This window comes from Puma concolor, chromosome E4 (genome assembly GCF_028749965.1).
Source record: "Puma concolor isolate L17-30 chromosome E4, mPumCon1.1.hap2, whole genome shotgun sequence".
NCBI lineage: Eukaryota > Metazoa > Chordata > Mammalia > Carnivora > Felidae > Puma > Puma concolor.
In genome coordinates this window covers 29,722,840-29,742,916 of record NC_141683.1, presented here as the reverse complement: position 1 = coordinate 29,742,916, position 20,077 = coordinate 29,722,840, and the positions used below count along the sequence as shown (strand labels likewise).

The 20,077-nt window shown below is 56.4% G+C and overlaps 1 protein-coding gene across 1 annotated transcript; it reads right to left on the bottom strand.

The window, feature by feature from the left end:
* Positions 1–2,226: 2,226 nt before the first annotated feature.
* LAD1 (ladinin 1) lies at positions 2,227–19,511 on the bottom strand. The gene is made up of 10 exons (XM_086694052.1): positions 19,197–19,511; positions 9,548–9,685; positions 7,424–8,249; positions 6,807–6,911; positions 5,927–5,970; positions 4,452–4,524; positions 4,211–4,348; positions 3,602–3,688; positions 3,262–3,336; positions 2,227–2,917 (listed from the first exon to the last, which is right to left on the bottom strand). The coding sequence occupies exons 1-10, from the start codon at positions 19,232–19,234 to the stop codon at positions 2,912–2,914; spliced, it is 1,530 nt and encodes a 509-aa protein (XP_086550178.1). The 5' UTR covers positions 19,235–19,511; the 3' UTR covers positions 2,227–2,911.
* Positions 19,512–20,077: the final 566 nt, after the last annotated feature.

Genomic DNA, 20,077 nt, shown 5'->3' with positions numbered 1-20,077 from the left:
CTTAAATTTTCCCTTAACTCGAGCCACTTTAAGTGGTTTACTGTTCCTCGTAAGCCCAACAGTCCTTCAAACAGGCCATAATTTGTTTGCACAGATGCCTGGGAGAGGGACCTGGGCACCTCAATTGCCACAGATCCCCATGGGAAAAATCCAGTAGGTTCTCACTGTTCATGGACTATGTGAGGTTCTCACAAACCATTCTAAAGCAGGGATTTAATTCAGAGAACGGGGAGGCAGTGAGTCAGTGAGAAAGTCTAGCCACTTTCCAGCAGCCACATCTTGATACGACAGGGCTGTTCCCGACCTGTCCGTGGATGTCCCTGTCCCTGCAGGTAGATATACAGTGCTAGCGGTAGCAAGGAAGGGGAGACAAAGGCTGGTCCCCACCCAGAATTGCACTGGAAGAAGCATATACTGGAACACTGCTTGCAGATTCAAGGGCCCACGAGAGAGCGGGCTATGTGTGAGGTCCCAAGGCCATGAGGGCAGGCAAGCAGACAGGGCAAGGAGTGGTGGGGGGACCTGCTCTGTCTGCAGAGGGTGCTCGATGTCACCTCCTCCAAGAGGCCTCCCCTGTCCACTCAGCCAGCCAGTCTCCGCCGTGCTGCATTTCGTCCTCACACCCGTCCCCAGCTGAAATTATCTTGTGCATAGATTTGTCTCCTTTTTGGGGGGCTGGCCCCCTGACAGGAATGAGGTCAGGGCCTTTGTGGGGGGGGGGATCCATGAATGCTAGGGACAAAGAGTCACGAGGTCGTGTCCCTCAACACTCTGTCCTGCGGCCTGTCCTTGATGGTCACCCCCAGAGAGGGTGTGCAGCTGCCAGGACACCCCAGACACCCAGGACCAAGCCATCCCCCTCAGGCCCCACTCAGGCTTCTACTCTAGAAGGCTTCTGGGAGCCTCTCCCAAGAAAACTGTCTATGCGAGGACAGTTCTTGTCTGCTGAACAAATTCGCCCGCCAGGGGACTTTCCAAAGTTTAGAATAGACCATCATAAGTCTTTAGGTCCCTGTTTGAACCCTGAGTTCCCAGCAGGTCCTTTGAGTCTCTGGGCAAAGCTCATCACACTCCTCCCCCTGCCCCTGGTTTCGTCCAGCAGTGGAGGCCATGGGGAGTGAGGAGGGCTAAGCCTGTGGGCCGGGAGACAGAAGAGAGGAGTGGGTCTGGGGTCTTCCCTCCCAGGAAGTGAAGGGGCCTGGGGGTCCCAAGCCCCTCCGCAGTCCGCCTTCGTCCCCCAACCTCGGGGGGAGGCAGTGGGGTGCAGGGCAGTGCCTCCACGTCCCACTGTCCCTAGCTCAGTGCAGGCACAGGACCAGCCACAGGAGACCCAGTAGCTGAAAATGGGCCAGTCTGGGGTCACTGGGAGGTCTGAACAGATGGGGCCCTGAGGGCCTTCTGTCCCCCAGTCCACAGGACCCAAGATAGGAGCCCTCACTCACAATCACAAAGGCTGGGACAAGGCTGGTGGTCCCTGGCTGGCTGCTTCTGTCCCACAAGCTTTGGGAACTGGGGCCTGATGATGGCCTTAAGGGTGGTGTTCTGAGAAACCCTGGAGTTTTCCAGGTATGTCTGCAGGCAGAGGACAAAGGGGAAGCGGGCAGGGCTCTGCACTTATTCTCCCCCACCTCCCCCAGCTGGTTCTGGGTAAAACCAGAGCAGTCTGGAAGAAGAGTTCTAATGAAGTTCAAATGAAAAACTAACTAAGTAAACGTGTGGGTGTGTGTATATGTGTGTGTATGCGTCTATGTGTGCGTGTATAGTATATAAGTATATATGTATATATGTGTGTGCATGTGTGTGTGTATATAGTACATAGTGTATACGTGTGAGATATGTGTGTGTACACATGCATGTGTGTATACACACACACACACACACATATATTTTTCAATTACAGCATTAAAGGGTTGGATAGGGCACCGGACTGACCAAGTTGGGTTTGTCCTAGATTCTCAGAAAGCTCAGCAGTCTCCAAGCCCACATGGGCCATGATGCTGGGGAGGACTGGCTTGGGGGAGAATGTGTTTGGGGAAGTGTGACAGCAGGCCTGGTACTGTAGGTGGCAGTTCTGCCTTCCACCAAGTTCCCATGCTAGGATAGGGCAGCAGCCCGCCTGAATGTGAGGAAAAGAGGGGCTGCAGGGAGAATGGCAACTGACCCCTCCCCTCAGTCCAGTCACAACAATGATGAACCTGGTTAAAAAGCACATCTTCCAGGAAGGAATCCATTTTTAAGGTATTATTAGTCACTTACACCTGAGAGTGAGCGAGTGTATCAGACCTTTCCTGAGAACAGCTTTTTCAGAAAGAGGGTGAAGGGGCGCACAAAAAGGCACTGAGCTCCCGGCCAGAGCCGCAGGCCAAGGAAGTGAGAGGAAAACAAAGCGGGGAGGGGGGCACATGGAAGACAGTGCAACTCCTTTACAACCCAGCCGATGGGCCTCAGCAAGCTGGAAGCAGGCCCGGGGGCTAAGGTGCGTAAATCCAGGCCTCAGCGAGGGACACCACAGGCACGTGGAGGCACCTGCTGGGAGCAGATCACAGAGGTGACCCTGAGGTTCTTCAGAGACAGTACCGCCCTGACCCTGGACGTGAGCAGGAACTATCTCCGGACGGGGTGTGGAGGTCACACGGTGCTGACGAGAACCAACGCTGTGCTGACACTGGGTCCCGGGATCTGCTGCGCCCGCAGTGGGGTGAGAAGGTGCCGGGGGCAGGGGGGACACCTGCCCCCGGATGCTGGGCTGGGCAGGAGCTGGTTGAGTCTCCCCGACACTCCCGGCCCCAGGTCCAGAGCCAGAAAGGGGGCAGGGGCAATGAGAGACAGGAATGCTGCTGGAGACAGGGCCCGGCCTGAGGGAGGGCCCCTGAGATGCAGACCTTGCAGGTCTGTCCCGGCAGAGGGCTCGTCACACCTGTGGGGGCAAAGGTCTGTCAGAAAAGACAAGGAGGTTCCTAGAGCTGGGAGGGAAAGGGGGCCTCCGGACAGGAAGGCATCCCTTTGCCCAAGGCCCACACTCATACCAGAGACCCCAAACCTGCTGGTTGATGTTGGGGGCGGGGAGGGGCTTTGCAAAGCTGCAGGGAAAGCAAAGCCAGATCGGGGTTCAATCAGCATTCTCAAGTTTGGGTCAAACAAGCTTGAGAGCAGAACCAGGGTATCCCAGGTACTAGACTGTGCAGCTGGAGGCCAATTAGTGTGTACGTGGGGGTGAGGGGTGGAGTCTCCCCAGGCCCGGCCCCTCTCTGCTCCTCTCACCTCTGCCTCCAGGAAGGAATCTGCTTTCTTTCCCAACTGGGTCCTCCTGGTGGCTGCCGGCTGTTTCTGCACCTCCTGGTTTGGGACATCAGGGTTTGGGGGGGGAACCAAGGCTGACTGCGGAGGGACTCGGGAACCCAAGGTTCCTCCCCTTCCTGAGAGGGAAGACCCCAGACCCACTCCTTCTCTCTTCTGCCTTCTGGCCCACAGGCTTACCCTCCTCACTCCCCATGGTCTCCACTGCTGAAGCTCTGTTTCTCTCAGGGCTGTCCCTTCTCTCACCCGGGTCATTCTACCACAAAAGGCCTGTAGCACGAGATCTCAGGGAGGGACGAGGTACCTGGGGGTTCTGAGCTCCAGATTCCTGGGTCCTGCTGATCCACAGGTTGAGCCTTGATGTCACAGCCCCTGAGAGCCTCATGTTCTCCTGAAAAGAAAGCTTTGCATCTCAGGGCTTGGGGCGGCTGGCAACGGGATGGCATTTTCAGAGGTCCTGGCACAGGGACATGACTCTGCCTCACTCCCGTATCCACCTAGCATGTGCCACATACGCCCCGGAAGGCCCCCGACTGTCCCCCAGGGAATGCTGCACACAGCTTGGGAGACGGGCTAATGAACAGCAACTCAAGTCAACAGCAGGTTCTGCCAAAACGGACATGAGAAAACGTGGAGCTTTCTTTTTGAGAGAGTGCAAGTGGGGGAGGGGCAGAGAGAGGGGGACCGTGGACCTGAAGCGGGCTCTGTGCTGAGAGCAGCGAGCCCGACATGGGGCCCGAGCTCATGAATCGTGAGATCACAACCTGAGACAAAGTCGGACGCTCAACCGACTGAGCCACCCAGGCGCCCCGGAAAACACGGAGCTTTCTAGTATTGCCAGGGTCAAGTTCTGCATTTGGAGGCCTCAGGCCTAATCAGCCTGAAGACACCCAGCTGGGCCTGAGCCCCTCACCTTCCGGCTGGAGGCTGGGTCTGCTCGGCTCTGGCCCACCAGCTCCTTCTCGAAGAGCTGGCGCTTGCTGGCTACGCCCACGGGAGCCACAAAGAACTCGGTGCGGGAGGAGCCTGGAGACTTGACCGATTCCGACCTCTGGAAAGAGAACACCGATGGCTGGCCCACGAGGGTGACGTGCACAGACCACACTTACCACGCTCATCAGGTGCCCCAGCCCCTCCACGAGAGCCCTGCCCACCTGAACAGCGGTGTGGTATCTCTCCAACTTCTCGCCTAACTTGACTGTGCTGGCCGGGAGCCTCACGCTGGCGCTGTGGGACGGGAGGACGGGACAAAACAGGTGAGACGGCTGCGCCGGGGCCCGCCTGGGCCCCGAACCGTACCCACCTACCCTTTTGGCAAAGAGAAGATGGCCTCCATCACTGAATGAGGCGAGAATGACTTGGCCAAAGTGAAAAACTACAGGAAAGTCCAGGGACTTTCGTCACCTCCCCAGAAACATCCCCACTCAGCAGGACACCCCCAGGGTCAGAAATATCTGCCATCCCCCCCCCCCCCCCATTCTTGTCACTGGACCTCACACACATCTCCTGAATCTCCTTCCTGTCTACCTTCCGCAGCGCTGCTACCTTCCCCTTCCCCGACCCCCTCTGCCGGCCACCCTGAGCTCTCCCCCACTGCCACCAGACCACTCCTACCCCAGACAAAGCCCAACCTGTCCTCAACAGCTCAAACCTCGCAGGCCACAGGGCAGGGACCAAACTCCCTGACACAGCATACAAGGCTCTCATGGTCTGGTCCCTGACTCCTCCCCGACACCAGCATCTACCCCACCCCCCGACCCCTTTCTCCGCGGGCTTATGTGCCAGTTAGCTAGATACCTCACGCTTTTCATACTCTGTGCTTTTACTCGTGCTGTTCCCTCCATCTCAAGTCCCAGTCAGGAGTCGAGTGCTCCGTGATGTACTCTCCAGCTCCCGCAGGCTGGGCGGCTGCAGCCACTTTGGGGTTCCATTCCTGTCCCTGCACCTCCCTGCCGGGGCGGGGGAGGCGGCTCTCGCAAGTTTAATAGTCTGATGTGAGGTGCCGAACAGAAGCAGCCGTGCCTCATTCATATGTGCCACCACCGTCACCCCACGCCTCGCCTGGGATAGTTGGCCTCTACAAATGTTTAGGGGCAGGTGGACACAGCACGAGTGCACAGGATTCCTCGTGCTCGAGCACAGCTGCTTTCCAGACCCCATTTCAGCTTCCTTCTTTCAAAACACAGTCCTCACACTACTCGCATCAAAATTATGGGGCACGGCGATGCTTATGGCGCATGGAGACTTGCGGGCCCCCCTGCGTTGGGTCTGCTGAAAGTCGTGGCTTCCCCTTCCCTGCGCTGCGCTGCTCATGGTCCTCGTCCTGGAAGGCCCTCCTCCCCCTCCCCACCCCAACCTCCTCCACCTTCAGAGCCCCACCCAAGCCCCGCCTCCTCTAAGAAGCCTTCCCCGTTCCCCGCCCCCCCATCCCTGTTCCATCTCGCTGGGCCTCGGTCCCTCATGTTGGTCCAGTCTCCCCACAGGGTCTGGAGCCCTGGCCGAGGACTGCACCTTCCCCTCGGGTGCTCTATGGCACAGCCTGGCACAAGGAATACGGGTGGCAGTCGCTCAGCAAACACAGACTGAACATGACCAGATCAGACAAAGCCAGAGCCTCCAGGCCCCTGACCTGCGTGTTAAGGTTGTTTCTGAGTTGTCTTTCCTGGAGTTCATCTGAAACAAGAAGGATAGTCTCTGATGAGTGACAGTCCCCAGGAGGCCAGGGCCCTCCTCGAGGGAAAGGCTCAGCTTTCTGAACACTTCCTCTTCCTCCAACCCCCAACCAAACCTCCGTTAAAGATCCTCCTCTTGTCTGGGAGACACCTGCCTCCACCCACCAGGCCGGGTCAGAAGCCCCTCCCTGGCCCCACCACCACCACCAGCTCAACCATCTGTTTTCCTGTCTGCCTCCCTACTGCCCATGAGCCCTGCCAGGCAGGGACCAGCCCTGATCAATATCAGGCATCCAGCTTCCTCCCCAGGGCCTGGCACACATCAGGGGCACAAAGCACAGTCAGTCAAAAATAAGTGAACCACCCAGTGAACCAAGGAACTAAGAGTAAATTACCAGAAATTGAGAAGAGAGTCCCCAGTCCATATCACTTGTACCACTGGGGCAGAGGCAGAGTAGGGAGCGCTTGGAGAGCCCCACTGCTCTTGGCTCCTACCCTTCCCCGCTGCTCAAGCCTCCTGGGTGGGATCAGGAACTGCTGAAGGCAGGGGTGGGGCCCCGGCCACGGAACCTGCCTGATGCCCTCTTCCTGCAGCTCTGGCCTTGTCCACTAGGTGGGGCTGCTCAGTCTCATCCACCCCAACCCTCTGGGTCATTAACTGGCTCTCCTTCACTTAACCCAAGTCATCTGCTCTTGGCTACCCATGGGAATCCAAAACACCTCTCTATCCAAAGGATCCATTTGATATCTAACCTAAGGCCCCAATGCTGGGATAGATGCTGGTTTCCCCAGGTTGCCCTCCAGGGGACTGGAGACAAAGGTACCCTGGGCTCTCACCCGAAAGGAGATGGTCCTGGGGCTGGAGCGTTTGAGGGAGCTGCTGTAGGTGGCCTGAGTGGGTGAGGGTGTGTCCAACTCTTCCTCCTTGCTGGGGACTTTCACCTGGATGGAGTGGGGGAGTGTCATACGGGAGGTCGGGGGAGCCCGAAGCCCAAGCTGCCATGGGGACCCCATGTGGCCTGGCTCATCCCAAGAGCTGCAGGAGGAAGAGGAGAAGAAAACAGTCCTGCCCCTCTGCCTCTGCTGTGAGGACGGTGGACACAGTTCCGTGGGGCCAGGCCACCAGGCAGACCTTTGCAGCAGAACTTCTGGAAGGACGTGAGGTTTCCCCAGAGTCTGCTGGTGTCCTGAAATCCAGGCCCTGGATCACGAGGGGGTTCAGGGTGGCAGGTGCTCCCTGGCAACACAGCTGATGCCCTTTTCAGCTGCCAACTGCCTGCCCTTGCCTCAAGCGTCCCCTATTCTGACAGTGATTGGAAGCAGGTAGGGAGAGAGGAAATTGCCAAATCCAGCCCCACGGTGAGAGGACAGGAGACAGCAAGGGAGCCAGAGACCACCCAGGGCAGGATGAGAGGGGCACGTGCAGGGATGGGAGGGGCGGGGGCACTGCCAACCTGGAGTGTGATGGGCGGGAGGCGGGAAGTCACAGTCGGAGAGTCTGGCACGCCCTGTTCTCCCAGCTCCGCCAAGGACGGGGGGCTCTTCTCAGAGAGGACACTTCCCCTCTGCTCTGTGGTGGTGGGCTGGCCTCCCCCAGAAGCCAGCCGCCCCCCTGCCTGGGGCTGTCCCAAGGCTGCCAGCCTCTTTGGAGCCAGCTTTGTCTCTGCCGCTGAGGTCTTCTCGGACACCAGAGACTTCTCAAAGAGCAATGCTTTCTCAGAAACCAGTCTCCTTTCTGAGTCTGATGTCTTCCCTGGGGCCGGCAACTTCTCAGAGCCACTTGTTTTTTCTAGAATGGCCTTCTTCTCTGAGATGGCTCTTTTCTCTGACACAGAAGTTTTCTCAGGTCCCGGGGCCTTCTCCGAGATGGAGAACTCCTCTGAGACCAGTCTCTTTCCAGGGGCTAATGTCTTCTCTGGGACGGAGGACTTCTCTGAGATAGGGGGCTTCTCTGAGACCCCCTTCTTCCCGCCTTCTGCCTCTTGGCCCGCCAAGCTCTCCTCCTCCCTGGCCCAAGGGCCCCGCTGCTCCCGGCTCAGTCTCCGGCGAGGAGGCAGCTCCGCCTCCTTCTTGGGCATGAGGGGCTGCGGCTTGGCCTGCTCTGGGCCGGAGCTGTCCCTTCCCTCCTCTGCCTCCCGCTGGACAGGGGCCTGTGCAGCCTCCACTGCCTGCCGCCTCTGCCTCCGCTCCTGCCGTGTCCTGAGGGTGGCCTGGCTGTCCTCATCTTTAGAGGCTGAGGTCTGCGGCTTGGGCACCTCGGCTTCCTCCACGCTGGGCAATCTAGGCCAGAAGATGGAGAAGGGGTGGAAGATAAGTATCAGAGGCTATCAGAGACGGGAGACACCCTGGGGTGTACCTGACCCAATGGGGATGCTTCCAGGGCCACCGGGGAGGCACCCCACCCCCCATCACTTAAAGAAAGATCACTTTTAACCGCCTTTACATATTGGGTTTCCACGAAGTCATTTGAACAATGCGCACCACGTTTTTAAAAAGTTTATATACCCCTATAAGGTCCAACTCTGCATGTTGAGACCCAGTCAACAAACACTGACTGAACAAGTTTGTCTGCGCTGGGCCCCGTGCCGGGTGGCAGAAGTCAAAAGGAATAAATGCAGTGCTCGCCCCCTGAGAGCTTAGATCAAGACCAGAGACATTCAGGGACTTGTCAAAGGTCGCACAGATGATCAGTGGTGGAGCTGAGAGGACAGCGCTAAGCTCTGACACGCCATCCTGCACTCCCGTTAGCCACAGTGGCGGCCACGGGCACTGGGGCAGCTCGGGGCGCACACCCTGTTCCCCCTTCTCTTGGGGACCCAAGGGAACACGAGCAACATGAGAGGACTGTCCTAAACCCGTAGCACTTGACCTCCAGCAAAAGGAGATTCTTTTCCTTCCTCACCACCCTAGTCTCCATGTGAATTGGGGTAAGTGAATTCACTGTCTAGGCCTCAGCGTCCAAATCTGCAAACCAGGCCTGTTGGGTGAAACGAGACTCATTCCACGTGATTGCCCAGCACAGTCCTGGCCCACAGGGGACTTCCATTCCCTCATAACTCTAAAATCCAGGCGGCAAGAGTAGCCACCGCATCCCTCCCCTCAGAAGTGAATTATGGAGGTTCCGGGTTACAGGGGAGACAGCCTGGGTTGTGGAAAGAGTTGAGCCCACAGAGCCTGACCGATCTGGATGGCGAGTCCGGCTCTGCCAACCTTAGGTGTGCAATCTCAGCAAGTCACCTGTGTGTGCTCTTTGACCCAGTTTCTCCATCTGTAAAATGGGTTAATGATACCTCTCTCCCGGGGATACTGTAAGGATTAAATGACTTCTATCCACCAAATGTGCAGCAAAGTATCGGCTCACGGATAGCATCAGCGTATAGTGATTCTGGTTCCGAAGAGGGTGGAGGCGGGCAGCGTGGAGGAGGGTCTAGGGAAGGTGAGGAGCTTGAAGGACATCTGCGGACCCTTCATCTCATTCCCCGGGCACCCCCAGTACTTGGTCTGTCTGGGGCAGCTAAGTCCATCCGGGTCACCTGGGACAGGGAAATGGTGCCTCGTCCCCACCCTGACCCAAGCACCTCTGGGCAGCCGGCGTGTGTCCATTCTGGGCGAGCTTGGGAGCTTCCTCGTCCGTGGCCGAGCTCAGATTGCGGTGTCGCCGCCGGCGCTCTCGCTCCTGCTCCTCCTCATCTTCTAGAGTCCACTGCCTGGCCAGGCTGGGGGAGGGGGGTGGAGAGGATCAGTGCAGCCCAGGCAAGACTCCTGGGTCCCCGGATACCTGTTCCCAGGGCAGACCCCTACGGGGCTGGGAGAAGACAGCAAATACCCTCTAAGCCTGGGCCGTCTGTAGGTGGTTATGGCGCACTTGAAAGATGGCTGGGCTGGGGCGCCTGGTGGCTCAGTCGGTCGAGCGTCCGACTTCAGCTCAGGTCATGATCCCCGGGTCCGTGAGTTCGAGCCCCGCGTCGGGCTCTGTGCTGACAGCCCAGAACCTGGAGCTTGTTTCGGATTCTGTGTCTCCCTCTCTCTGACCCTCCCCCATTCATGCTCTGTGTCTGTCTCAAAAATAAATAAACATTTAAAAAAATAATAAGAAAATAAAAAAAGAAAGAAACATGGCTGGGCTGAACTGAGACGTGCCAGAATTGTAACACACACAGGTAGTCCCAAGACGTAATATGACAAACAGAATGTAGAGTATCTTGTTAATAATTCTGCTTATTGGGGCACCTGGGTGGGTCAGTAGGTTAAGCATCTGACTTCAGCTCAGGTACTGATCTCTCGGTTCATGAGTTCGAGCCCCGCATCAGTGCAGAGCCTGCTTCGGATCCTCTGTCTCCCTCACTCCCTGCCCATCCCCTGTACTCTCTCTTTCTCTCTCTCTCTCTCTCAGAAATAAACATTTAAAAAATAAAAATAATTCCATATATTGATTACACGCTGAAATAATATTTTGGATACCCTGGGATAAATGAGACCTATTATGAAAATTAATCATCTGTTTCTTTTCACTTTTTTAGTGTGTCTCATAGAAAATTTACAATTTTAACATGGTTCATATTTGTGGCTCACATTACATGTCAATTAAATTTCAAATAAAGGTACTACAAGGATTTGGATCAGACCAGAGTTTCCTATCCCGGGTACCACTGAGATTTCAGCTGGGTAACTTCATGTGGAGGGGCTGTGCTGAATTTAGGATGTTGAACAGCATCCCTAACCTCTACCCACTAGAGATACCTTAGCACCACCCGCCACTTGTGACAACCAAAAATGTCTCCTGTCTTTGCCATGTCCCCTGGGGGACAAAACCACCCAGGATGACAAACACTGGGTTGGACTTGACTCTGGAATCCAGAGTGGGAAGGTGGGGCCTCCCTCTCTAGGGGTGACTAGGAACATGGGAGGGTGGGCACAGTTCTGCCTGAAGGAGGGAGATAAACTTGACAAGTTCCTTTTTCTTTTGGATCCTGGATTCTTAGATAATATTCATCAATGGACAATGGCAGAGAAACTTTCTCAGAGGTTCCCAACAACCCGCGGGATTTCTCAGCCGTTCAGAATGGGGAGACTCACAAATAAGGCCAATTACACCTGGGAAAGGTTCCAATATCCACTTCCCTTCTCAGGAGCTCTTTGGCCTCTCTCACCTTCTAGACCCAGCTTTCATTTGTCGGGGAGCAAGGGGACTCCATACACTCTATTTTGGGTTCCTGCCCCAGTCATCCTGCATTCACAGGACCAATCAGGCACTCCCACAGCCAGTCACCCACCCACCCACCCACCTCCTTCGGCACTCACCACCTGCCCATCTAGCCACCTGTCAATCCAAACAGCCATCCACCCAGTCACCCCCCATTTCCCTGCCCAATCCCAGCCACCCACCAATCATCTTTAGCCACCTGCCCTACCATCCCCCCCCACCTCACTGCCAGCCCACCCCATCTTCCATCCAACCACCCTTCCATCCCAAGCGAAGAGCAAACACGTCTCTAAGCAACTGCAATAGGCCAGCAAGTCAGCAACGGGGGGGTTCACAGAACAAGGCAACGTCCCTTCCCTAAAGGTACCTACTATCAAGTGAGAAAGAAAAGCGTGTCCACCAATAACTCCCCCAACCAAAGCAAAGAAATTGCTCTGCAGGGGAGAGAATGATTACTGTAGGCCAAGATTACCAAGAAAGGCTCACGGACAAGACTGAACGAACCTGGGCTGGACCTAGGGGGGTGAACAGGATTTTAATAGAGGTGACAGGGGGCTGGAGAGCATCTGACAGTCCAGGCAGAAAGGAGGGCCTGAGCAAGCCTAGAGGTTAGAGGTAGGGGGGTTGGCGGAGCAAGAAGATGTGCTTCACCCAGAGCCCTGGGAGAAAGTTTGGGCTGAGAGTAGCATGCCCTGAGAGTCAGCAGAGCAAGCCCTCTCTGGAGCCTTCCTATGACTCCCCCAGTGCTATCTGGGGCCCTACAGATAGGAAGAGTCTGGAAAAGGCCTTCTTCTTCCCTCCCAGAGTTACTGTAAGGCCTTCCTTTTGCCACTATCAGGTGGTGTCTCTCCCAGCCTATCCCTCTGCCCAGCCCTATACCTTCTAGACCTTTTCCCCTCTTGCAGAGTATTGCCAGGCAACCAAGACTCAACTGAAGGAACAGACGTGTTTTTTGGGGGAAAAAAAATCATGCAAACCCACAAATTTTGCAAACAGAATCGCATATGAAAAGCACCTATGGAGGGGCGCCTGGGTGGCGCAGTCGGTTAAGCGGCCGACTTCAGCCAGGTCACAATCTCGCGGTCCGTGAGTTCGAGCCCCGCGTCGGGCTCTGGGCTGATGGCTCAGAGCCTGGAGCCTGTTTCCGATTCTGTGTCTCCCTCTCTCTCTGCCCCTCCCCTGTTCATGCTCTGTCTCTCTCTGTCCCAAAAATAAATAAACGTTGAAAAAAAAAAATTTTTTAAAAATGAAAAGCACCTATGGAGCCTCCAAGGAAAGATTCCTCAAGGCCGCCTCTTGTAAGGCTGAGTCTACTCCTCCTCCCCTGGTGCACATCCCCCTCTTTCCTCTTCCTCGATTTTCTTTACTAAAATGAGGAGAAGGAGCCACACGATGGCTCCGATCTGGTTTTCTAAGTCCAACATCGTGCTGATCCAACATTCACCAAGTAATTTTTGAGCACTGACGACGTGCCAGGCATAGTTCCAGGGCCCGGCGTGCAACAGAGAAGAAGACGGACAGAGTTCTTCCGGCCACGGAGCACATAGTGCAGAGGGCCGGGGTGCGGTCAGTGAGCAAGGAAATGAGCACATGGACAATGCAACGTCAGCAAGGGACACAGGACAAGAGAACCAGGTAAGGGGTAAGAGAGAGACGACGACTGGGAGGAGAGGGCCCTCTGAGAAGAAGCCAGAGGAGCCGCATCTGGAGGCAAGGTGGCCCAGGAGGAGGGCACAGCAAGTGCCAAGCCCTGGGTGTGACAGCTGGCTGTTTGGAGGAAGGGAGACCCAGAGCCAGAATATGGCCCGCAGGGACCTTGGACAGGGAGGAGAGGCCAGAGAAAAGGCCTTCCTAGACCAGAGAAAGAATGTGGGCTGTACTCAAGTGTGCTGGAGAGCCGCTGGATAGTTTTACATAGAGGAATGACATGACAGAATTTATTATTATTATTATTATTATTATTATTATTATTATTATTATCTCTGGCTGCTGAAGGAAAAAGAATTGAGGGTGGCAGAGGGAGAAGGGAAACAGGGGCACCCATCAGGAGGCTCCTGCAATCGCCCAGGTGAGAGCCATGCCGGCGGTGGTGAACTTGGTAGCGACAGAGAGAAGGAAAAAGGGATGGACTGGGAACACATTTTGAAGACAGAGCCAAAGGGGGATTGTGGATGCAGAGGAGAAAAAAAGAAGAAACAAGGAAAACTAGATTTCTGGCCTGGGCAATTCCTGGTGCTGTTAGTACGATGGGAAAGATCAGGGGAGGAAGGAGTTTAGGGAGCTGGTGGGGGGAGGAAAGTTCCATTTCCGGCTTGTCTGGGGTGAGGAGAAGAAAAGGAGACCAAGGAGACTGGAGGGCGGAGTGTGAACCTGGAGGGAGGAATGAGGTCCTGTCCAAGACCACAGGGGCAGGGGGTGGTGGGGACAAGAAGACCAGCACAGAGTAGAGAGAACAGAAGTGTCTGGTCCACAGGAAGCCAGCTCGACGGATTGGGCCGGAGCCAGGCTGGACCAGCAAGGGAAGAATGGGAGTCAAGACCGAGGGACCAGTGGTGAGAGCCAGCAACTCTTTGGAGAAACTTTCCTCAGAGAAAAGCAAATAAAATGGGACAGTGCTAGAGCAGAATGTGGACTCAAGGAATAACTTTTTTTTTTTTTTTTTTACATTTATTTATTTTTGAGAGAGAGAGATAGAGCGTGAGAGGGGCAGAGAAAAGAGGGAGACACAGAATCCGAAGCCGGCTCCAGGCTCCAAGCTGTCAGCACAGACGTAGGGCTTGGCCCCGCGAACTGCGAGATCATGACCTGAGCCAAAGTCAGCCACTCAACCAACTGAGCCACTCAGGCACCACTTAAGAAATGATTCTTTTTAAATATTTTATGTATTGATATTTATTTATTTACTTATTTATTTATTTATTTGGACAGAATGTGAGCAGGGCAGGGGAGGGGCAGAGAGAGTGGGAGACACAGAATCCAAAGCAGGCTCCAGACTCTGAGCTGTCAGCGCAGAGCCGAGGAGGGACTTGAACTCATGAACAGCAAGATCATGACTTGAGCTGAAGTTGGATGCTCAACCGACTGAGCCACCCAGGTGCCCCCCAGGAGTGGTTTTTTAATTGAGGTGTAATTTCTATACAATAGACACACATCAAGTTTTGTTTTCTTTTTAAAGCCAGGCAAATAAAGGGGAGTAGAGAAGGTATGAGAAGTTAGGAAGGAAGGTGTGAGGCTGTTGTCCTGCAGGGAGAGGAGAGACCACAGGCCAGGGTGCCTCTCATCTCCAGCATGCACCACGGCTCTTGGCACACAAGCGCCAGTGAATGTGGAATGAACAAGTGTGACCGTCGACTCTCAGATGTGCAGGCCTCTCCTCCTCCCTGAGAACCGAAAGCCTCTGTCTTGACAAGGAAGAGAACTAAGCAGGGACAAATCCTCAGCTCCCCAAAGGCAACCTGCCCATCTCTTACGAGCCAGGTTCTGATGCCCTCCCATTCCTCAGCTGAAGTTGGTTCACAAGAGATCATCAATTCGCGTGTGGTAAATGAATGATCAATCTTCAGATACACATAGCCTACAGGGGTCATGTGAAGGCCTATGGGAATCTTGTTTAAGTTCTGAGGTCAAGGCCATAAGGCTTTGATTGCAGCCCTTCTCCACCAGACGTGGAAATGCCAACTTCATCGGGTTCTCATCTGAGGCCATGTTTTCAGCTCTCTCCTTCTCGGGACTTATTCCCTCCCCCTATGAACACTTTGGGACCAGCTCTCGTCCTCCAAAGCTGAAGGATCCATCCACGGGAAAGTGCCCCACAAAGCCGGAAGCTCTTCTCCCCTGACCACACCCAGCTGGGCTGGGCTGGAGCCTCCAGGATTCCTCGGTCCTGAGCAACCCCGTTCCCACACACTCCTCTCAGCCCTGGGGGAAGCAGCTTATTTGTTTATTCTCCAGTGGGGCCATATATGGAGTGTGATCTGCCAGAGCCTGGTCTCCTCAGAAATGACTCACCAACCCCCCCCCCCCACCCCTCCCCAGGGCAGCCCTAACCCTAAGGGGTCTCCAGGGCTGGAACTGCAGGAGGTGGGGCCCAGGTGTCCTTGAATGTCCACCAGTTTTAGGCCATGACCCCACAGTGCACCCAAGGTGGCTTGGTCACTCCCCTGCTGCTCACGAATCATGGGGCTGCCTTCAACCCCTGGCAAAACATGAATCACTTCACCTTCACCACCTTCACCACCACCCCACCCCGGGGGAGAAATGCTATTGCCAATAACTTGCTATCAGATGAGGAAACGGATAGAACTGGGGGGAAGGACGGGCAGGTGTCAGTATCCAGGAGGGGCCTCCGCAGGTATAGTTGTCGAAACCCCCGTAATAAATAAATGATAACAAAGGGCCTTAGAACCTTTAGCAGCACATAACTATTTGTGGAATATGGTAAATAGCTCAATAAATGAAGGAACCAAGAAGTAAAGGTAGTAACATAGAAGTGCTTACTATAATGCCAGGCACTGTTCTAAGTATTTTACAAATAACATTGACATTAAACCTCACAACAGCCCTGTGAGGAAAGGTGGTGTTATCCCCATTTCACAGACGAGGAAATGGAAAGTCACTGGGACTAGTAAATTTCCCAAGATACCACAACTAATAAAATAACAATAATAATAATAATAATAATAATAATAATAAGATTCCATCCTAGGTCAGCCTCTCACAAGCCTGTACCCTTAACCACAATACCAAATGCTGGTAAAGGATGTCCTGGGAGGGCTGTCCCTCAGCCAGAGTGAGGACCCACCTTCTTAAGAGCCAACAGGGTATATATTCAGAGGAAGGAGCAGGGGAGGCTGGGAGGGCCTCTGACCTTGTGCGCTTCCCCACCCCAGGACAGGCCAGAGGTCATGGGAGAGCAGAGGTTTGGGAAAGCCCGGTGGCCAACACATTGACCAGAGCCAGGCCCAGGATGGAACCCGGGTCCCACCATCCAGGAGTCCCAGTCACTCTCACCAGCTGATGCCACAGCCCTAGGAGGCTGCCCCACCACACCCACCTTCGCCACAACCCTTTCCTCTGCCTCCTGGCCTTCATTCGGAGACAACACCCCTGTCTTTGCCTCCATGTAGGGCTGCTACCCTCCCCAATACAGGACTCACACCGCTATCAGCTGCTGCAGACCAGACAGAAGTTAGATCTAAGGAAGAAACCCCTTCTCCCTGCCCTGCAGGGGACCTCAAAACAAGCTTGAAAAACAGATCAAGGCTCAGCTGCTCTGGTTAAAGTAGAGGAAGCGGGGCGGGGGGGGGGGGGGGGGGGGGGGGAGTCTGTCTCAGAAGCATCTGTAGAACCCCGGACCTCAAGGAGCAGGATTTGCAAACCTCTGAAGGAAAGAAGAGCTGGGAGGCCCAGCTCTGACTGGCTGTAGGACTTTGGGCCAGTCTTCAACCCCTGAGGGAGACAGGTCTCTGGTTCCCCTTCTGCACAATGAGGGGTCACCACAGGTGGTCACTGAAGTCCCCTCTAGCCCTGATGGTCTAGGGAGAGGTGTCAGGGGAGGGCAGTGCTGGGAGGTGGGAGGTCTGCTCAAGGCCCAGGTAGGGAAATGATTAACCGCTGGCTACTCAGTCCCAGGCACTCTCAGACCCACCCCTCACCCCCTGCAGACAGGCCCCGCCCAGCCTCTACCGCTCTACCGTCACCCAGTCACCCAGCCAGCCAAGGGAGGAAAGGACGGGGCCACTAACCAGGGCGCCCTGCCAGCCAGCTCACCGCTGCCCCCAGCCCAGGGCTGGAGCATCTGAATTCCTACTTCGCACCAAGGCTAGGCTGCAGGCCGGCCCTTAGCTCCCCACCTGGGCCCTGGCTGGAGCCACACGGGTCACACCCTCACCATAGTCCTCCCGAGCCTGGGAGACTCGGTTGACAGTGACTCACAGCCCTTTCCCTCCTGCCCGCTGAGGCTTGTTGTTCACGAAGGGAGCAGGGAAGGAGCGGTCCTCTGTTCCAGGTGCCTCATCAGGGTGACTGTTGGCAGCAGCTGTGTCTGCCCACGGGGCTCTGTGAGGGCTGGGGCCAGCAGGGAGGGCCGGCCAGGGGCTCCTGTGGCAGGACTGGTTCTCCAGGGCGTGCCTGGCACTGACCCTGGACATCCCGTGGGAACTCGGCCCTACCCCAGCAGCCACAAGTCCATCTGAGCAGTGGACAAGCTAAGACCAGACCCTGCTCCCATTTGTAAAGTTCTCATGCCCCAGCTGCCCACCCACCACACACGCACACCCCATACAGATCCAGGCATGCTCTCAGACACAAAATCACATACATCCCACCCGTCTGTGAGCTCCTGAGGAAGTTGCGTGTGGTTTGCATTTTTAACCCAATGCCCTATACTGAGGTCTCCCATAAACATTCACACCAAACAGACTCAGACTCCTAAGGCCCAAACTCAGCCACATAAGAACCTACTACCCACACAGATGCCTCCACACCACACAGGCCATAAACATGTTCGCCCACACATACACCTGCACGTACACATACAGGCACACATCCATAGGCACAGATATGCCCACACCTAGGAGAAAAGACACTCCCACATCAACCCACATGTACACTGACCCACACACAGAGTCCAAGGTCTGGACCCCCAAGCTCCACCCTCAGCACAGACCTTCCCTGGGGTGTGTCCAACCTCCCTGGCAGCCTAGGTTCCTGTTTTCCAGGGCACTGAGTTCCTTCCATTCTCGGGGCTTACTTTATCCCCTTTCTAGATCCCTTGGGCCCCTCCACCTGGGGGGTTACCTGGCCACTGTGCTTCAGAGCAGTGTGAGGTCATGAGGGTCTGAGGAGGTGGGCCCCCAGCCCTGGGGAGATGAGACTGAGATGCTGGAGAAGTTCTGGGGCCCTTCTGGAGGGAGGGGAAGGAGATTCTAGAGCACTAGAGAATGCCTGAAAGCAGCCTTAATGGGGAAAGCCTGGGGAGGGTGCTGGTCTGCCCCTGCAGAGACTGCCTTGGCCTCAGGATCCAAATGCCCACCTGGGAGAGTCAAAAAGGCCAATTTCTCCTTGGCTGAAGCCTATGGGATCAAAGGACTAGGAATCCAGCTCAGAGCTACTACGTGGGCCTCAGTTTCCTCAAGGGCAAAATGGGTGTATGTGACAGATGCTGCTGGGGATAAGGAGGTGAACATGCTCATGTGGACACTTCTGAGCAGAGGTGCAGGGTAGCTCCGAGAGGAGTCACCGGGGGTCACCAGCCACAGTGAGGGGCGCTGCCTCCAGGACAACCCCCCAACCCCCCAGTCTTATCTAACCGTCACAGGATGCCCAGCAGGCAGAGATTAGATACCCGGTTTCCTGACCCTTTGAGGGACTTGCCTACAAATAAGGAACGAGGCACAAAGGGGAACAGCAACTATCCTAGGTGATCCAGCCCAGACACCACCCGAAAATGCCAAACTCAGAATCTGAGCTTCATTGGGGGGGGGGGGGGGGGGGGGGGGCGGTGTCTGTTGCGCCGTGGTCTCTCAATCCACTGATCCTTCTACTTCCGACCCTCCGAGGAAGTGGTGCCCCCACTCCCCCTCCGCAAGAGGTGCTGAGGGACCCCTCCCCAGGGCCCCCCTCTCCCAGTCTCTACCAGAGAAACGTGACAGCAAGGGAGGCTTGTCTGGAAATGAGGCTTGGCGGCGGTAACTCTTAAACACCTCCCCAAACCCCCAACGCGTCCCCGCAGGGGGTCGTGTTTGAAGGGGGCTCTCCAGGTCGGTCCCAGCCTCCCCCAAGCACCCCGTGTGCGGCCTCAGTCCCCAAGAGGAGGAAAGGAAACCGTCGGGGAGCGAGAACACCGCCCTGTCACTTAAGAGTTCCCCAGTGTGCCCCCGGGGCCCGTCCCCCCTTACGGAGCAGCCGGGCCAGCAGGATCAAGGCTCAGAGCCCGCCTCCCGGGCGGGAAGGGGTGGGGGGTGAGGAGCCGGCGCGCGGAGGAGACCCCGGTGCGGCTCCCCGGGGCCCGCCGCGGCGCTCACCTGGACAGCGCGGACCAGTCCTTCCTGCTGACAGCCATGCCGCTGAGCCCGCGGGCCGCCGTGTGCGCGTGCAGGGCCCGGCGGCCGCCGCCTCACCTGCGCGCCCCTCCCCCGCTGCCCGGCCCAGGTAGGGTCACATGGCCGCTTATCTCGGCCCGCCCGGCCCGCCGCCGCGAGCCGCCTCTCCGGGGTGTGGGCGGCCCCGACAAAGCCGCATTGATCTCCGCCCCGGCCGGCCGGACCGCGCGCCTGCCAGCGCCGGCCAGCTGTCGGACAGGCCGCCGGACGGACCCACGGACGCACAGGCCGGCCCGGGGTCGATCGGCCGCCCGCGGCGAGGGCGGGGGACTTCCTGCTCAGAACCAGTCGGACCAGCTCGGCGCTGGGCCGCCTCCTCTCTCGCAGGGGCCTCGCGGGGCCCGGGGTGGCGGGGAGTGGGGCGGCTGGAGGGGACCCGAAGATCGAGGTCAGGCCGAGCACACTGGCGGTAAACCGACTTAGCCCCGTGAAACTTACGAGCAGAAGCCGAGCGGGAAAGTTAGAGCAGGTACCATAACCTCGGGTCTGCAGGCCTGGGTGCCTCCCGGGCCCTCGACACCCACCCCGCCCCTAATAGCACCCCCCCACCCCTACCCCCACCCCCAAGATGAGCTGGGTCGTGCTTTCGCCATGCCGCATCCAAAACTGCCAGCGCCCCCTGTAAAGCCAGCATCTCCACAAAATGAGATTTAAGAAGATTCAATTCAGCAAACATTTGAGTGCCCACAGCTCTGAAAACACAATGATGTCAAAGGTACTGTCCTTGCTTTGCTGATACTGGACTTTGGGCTGGAGGGGCAGGGTGTGGAACAGGGCAGAGGAAGATCAACTTTTCCCCCGGA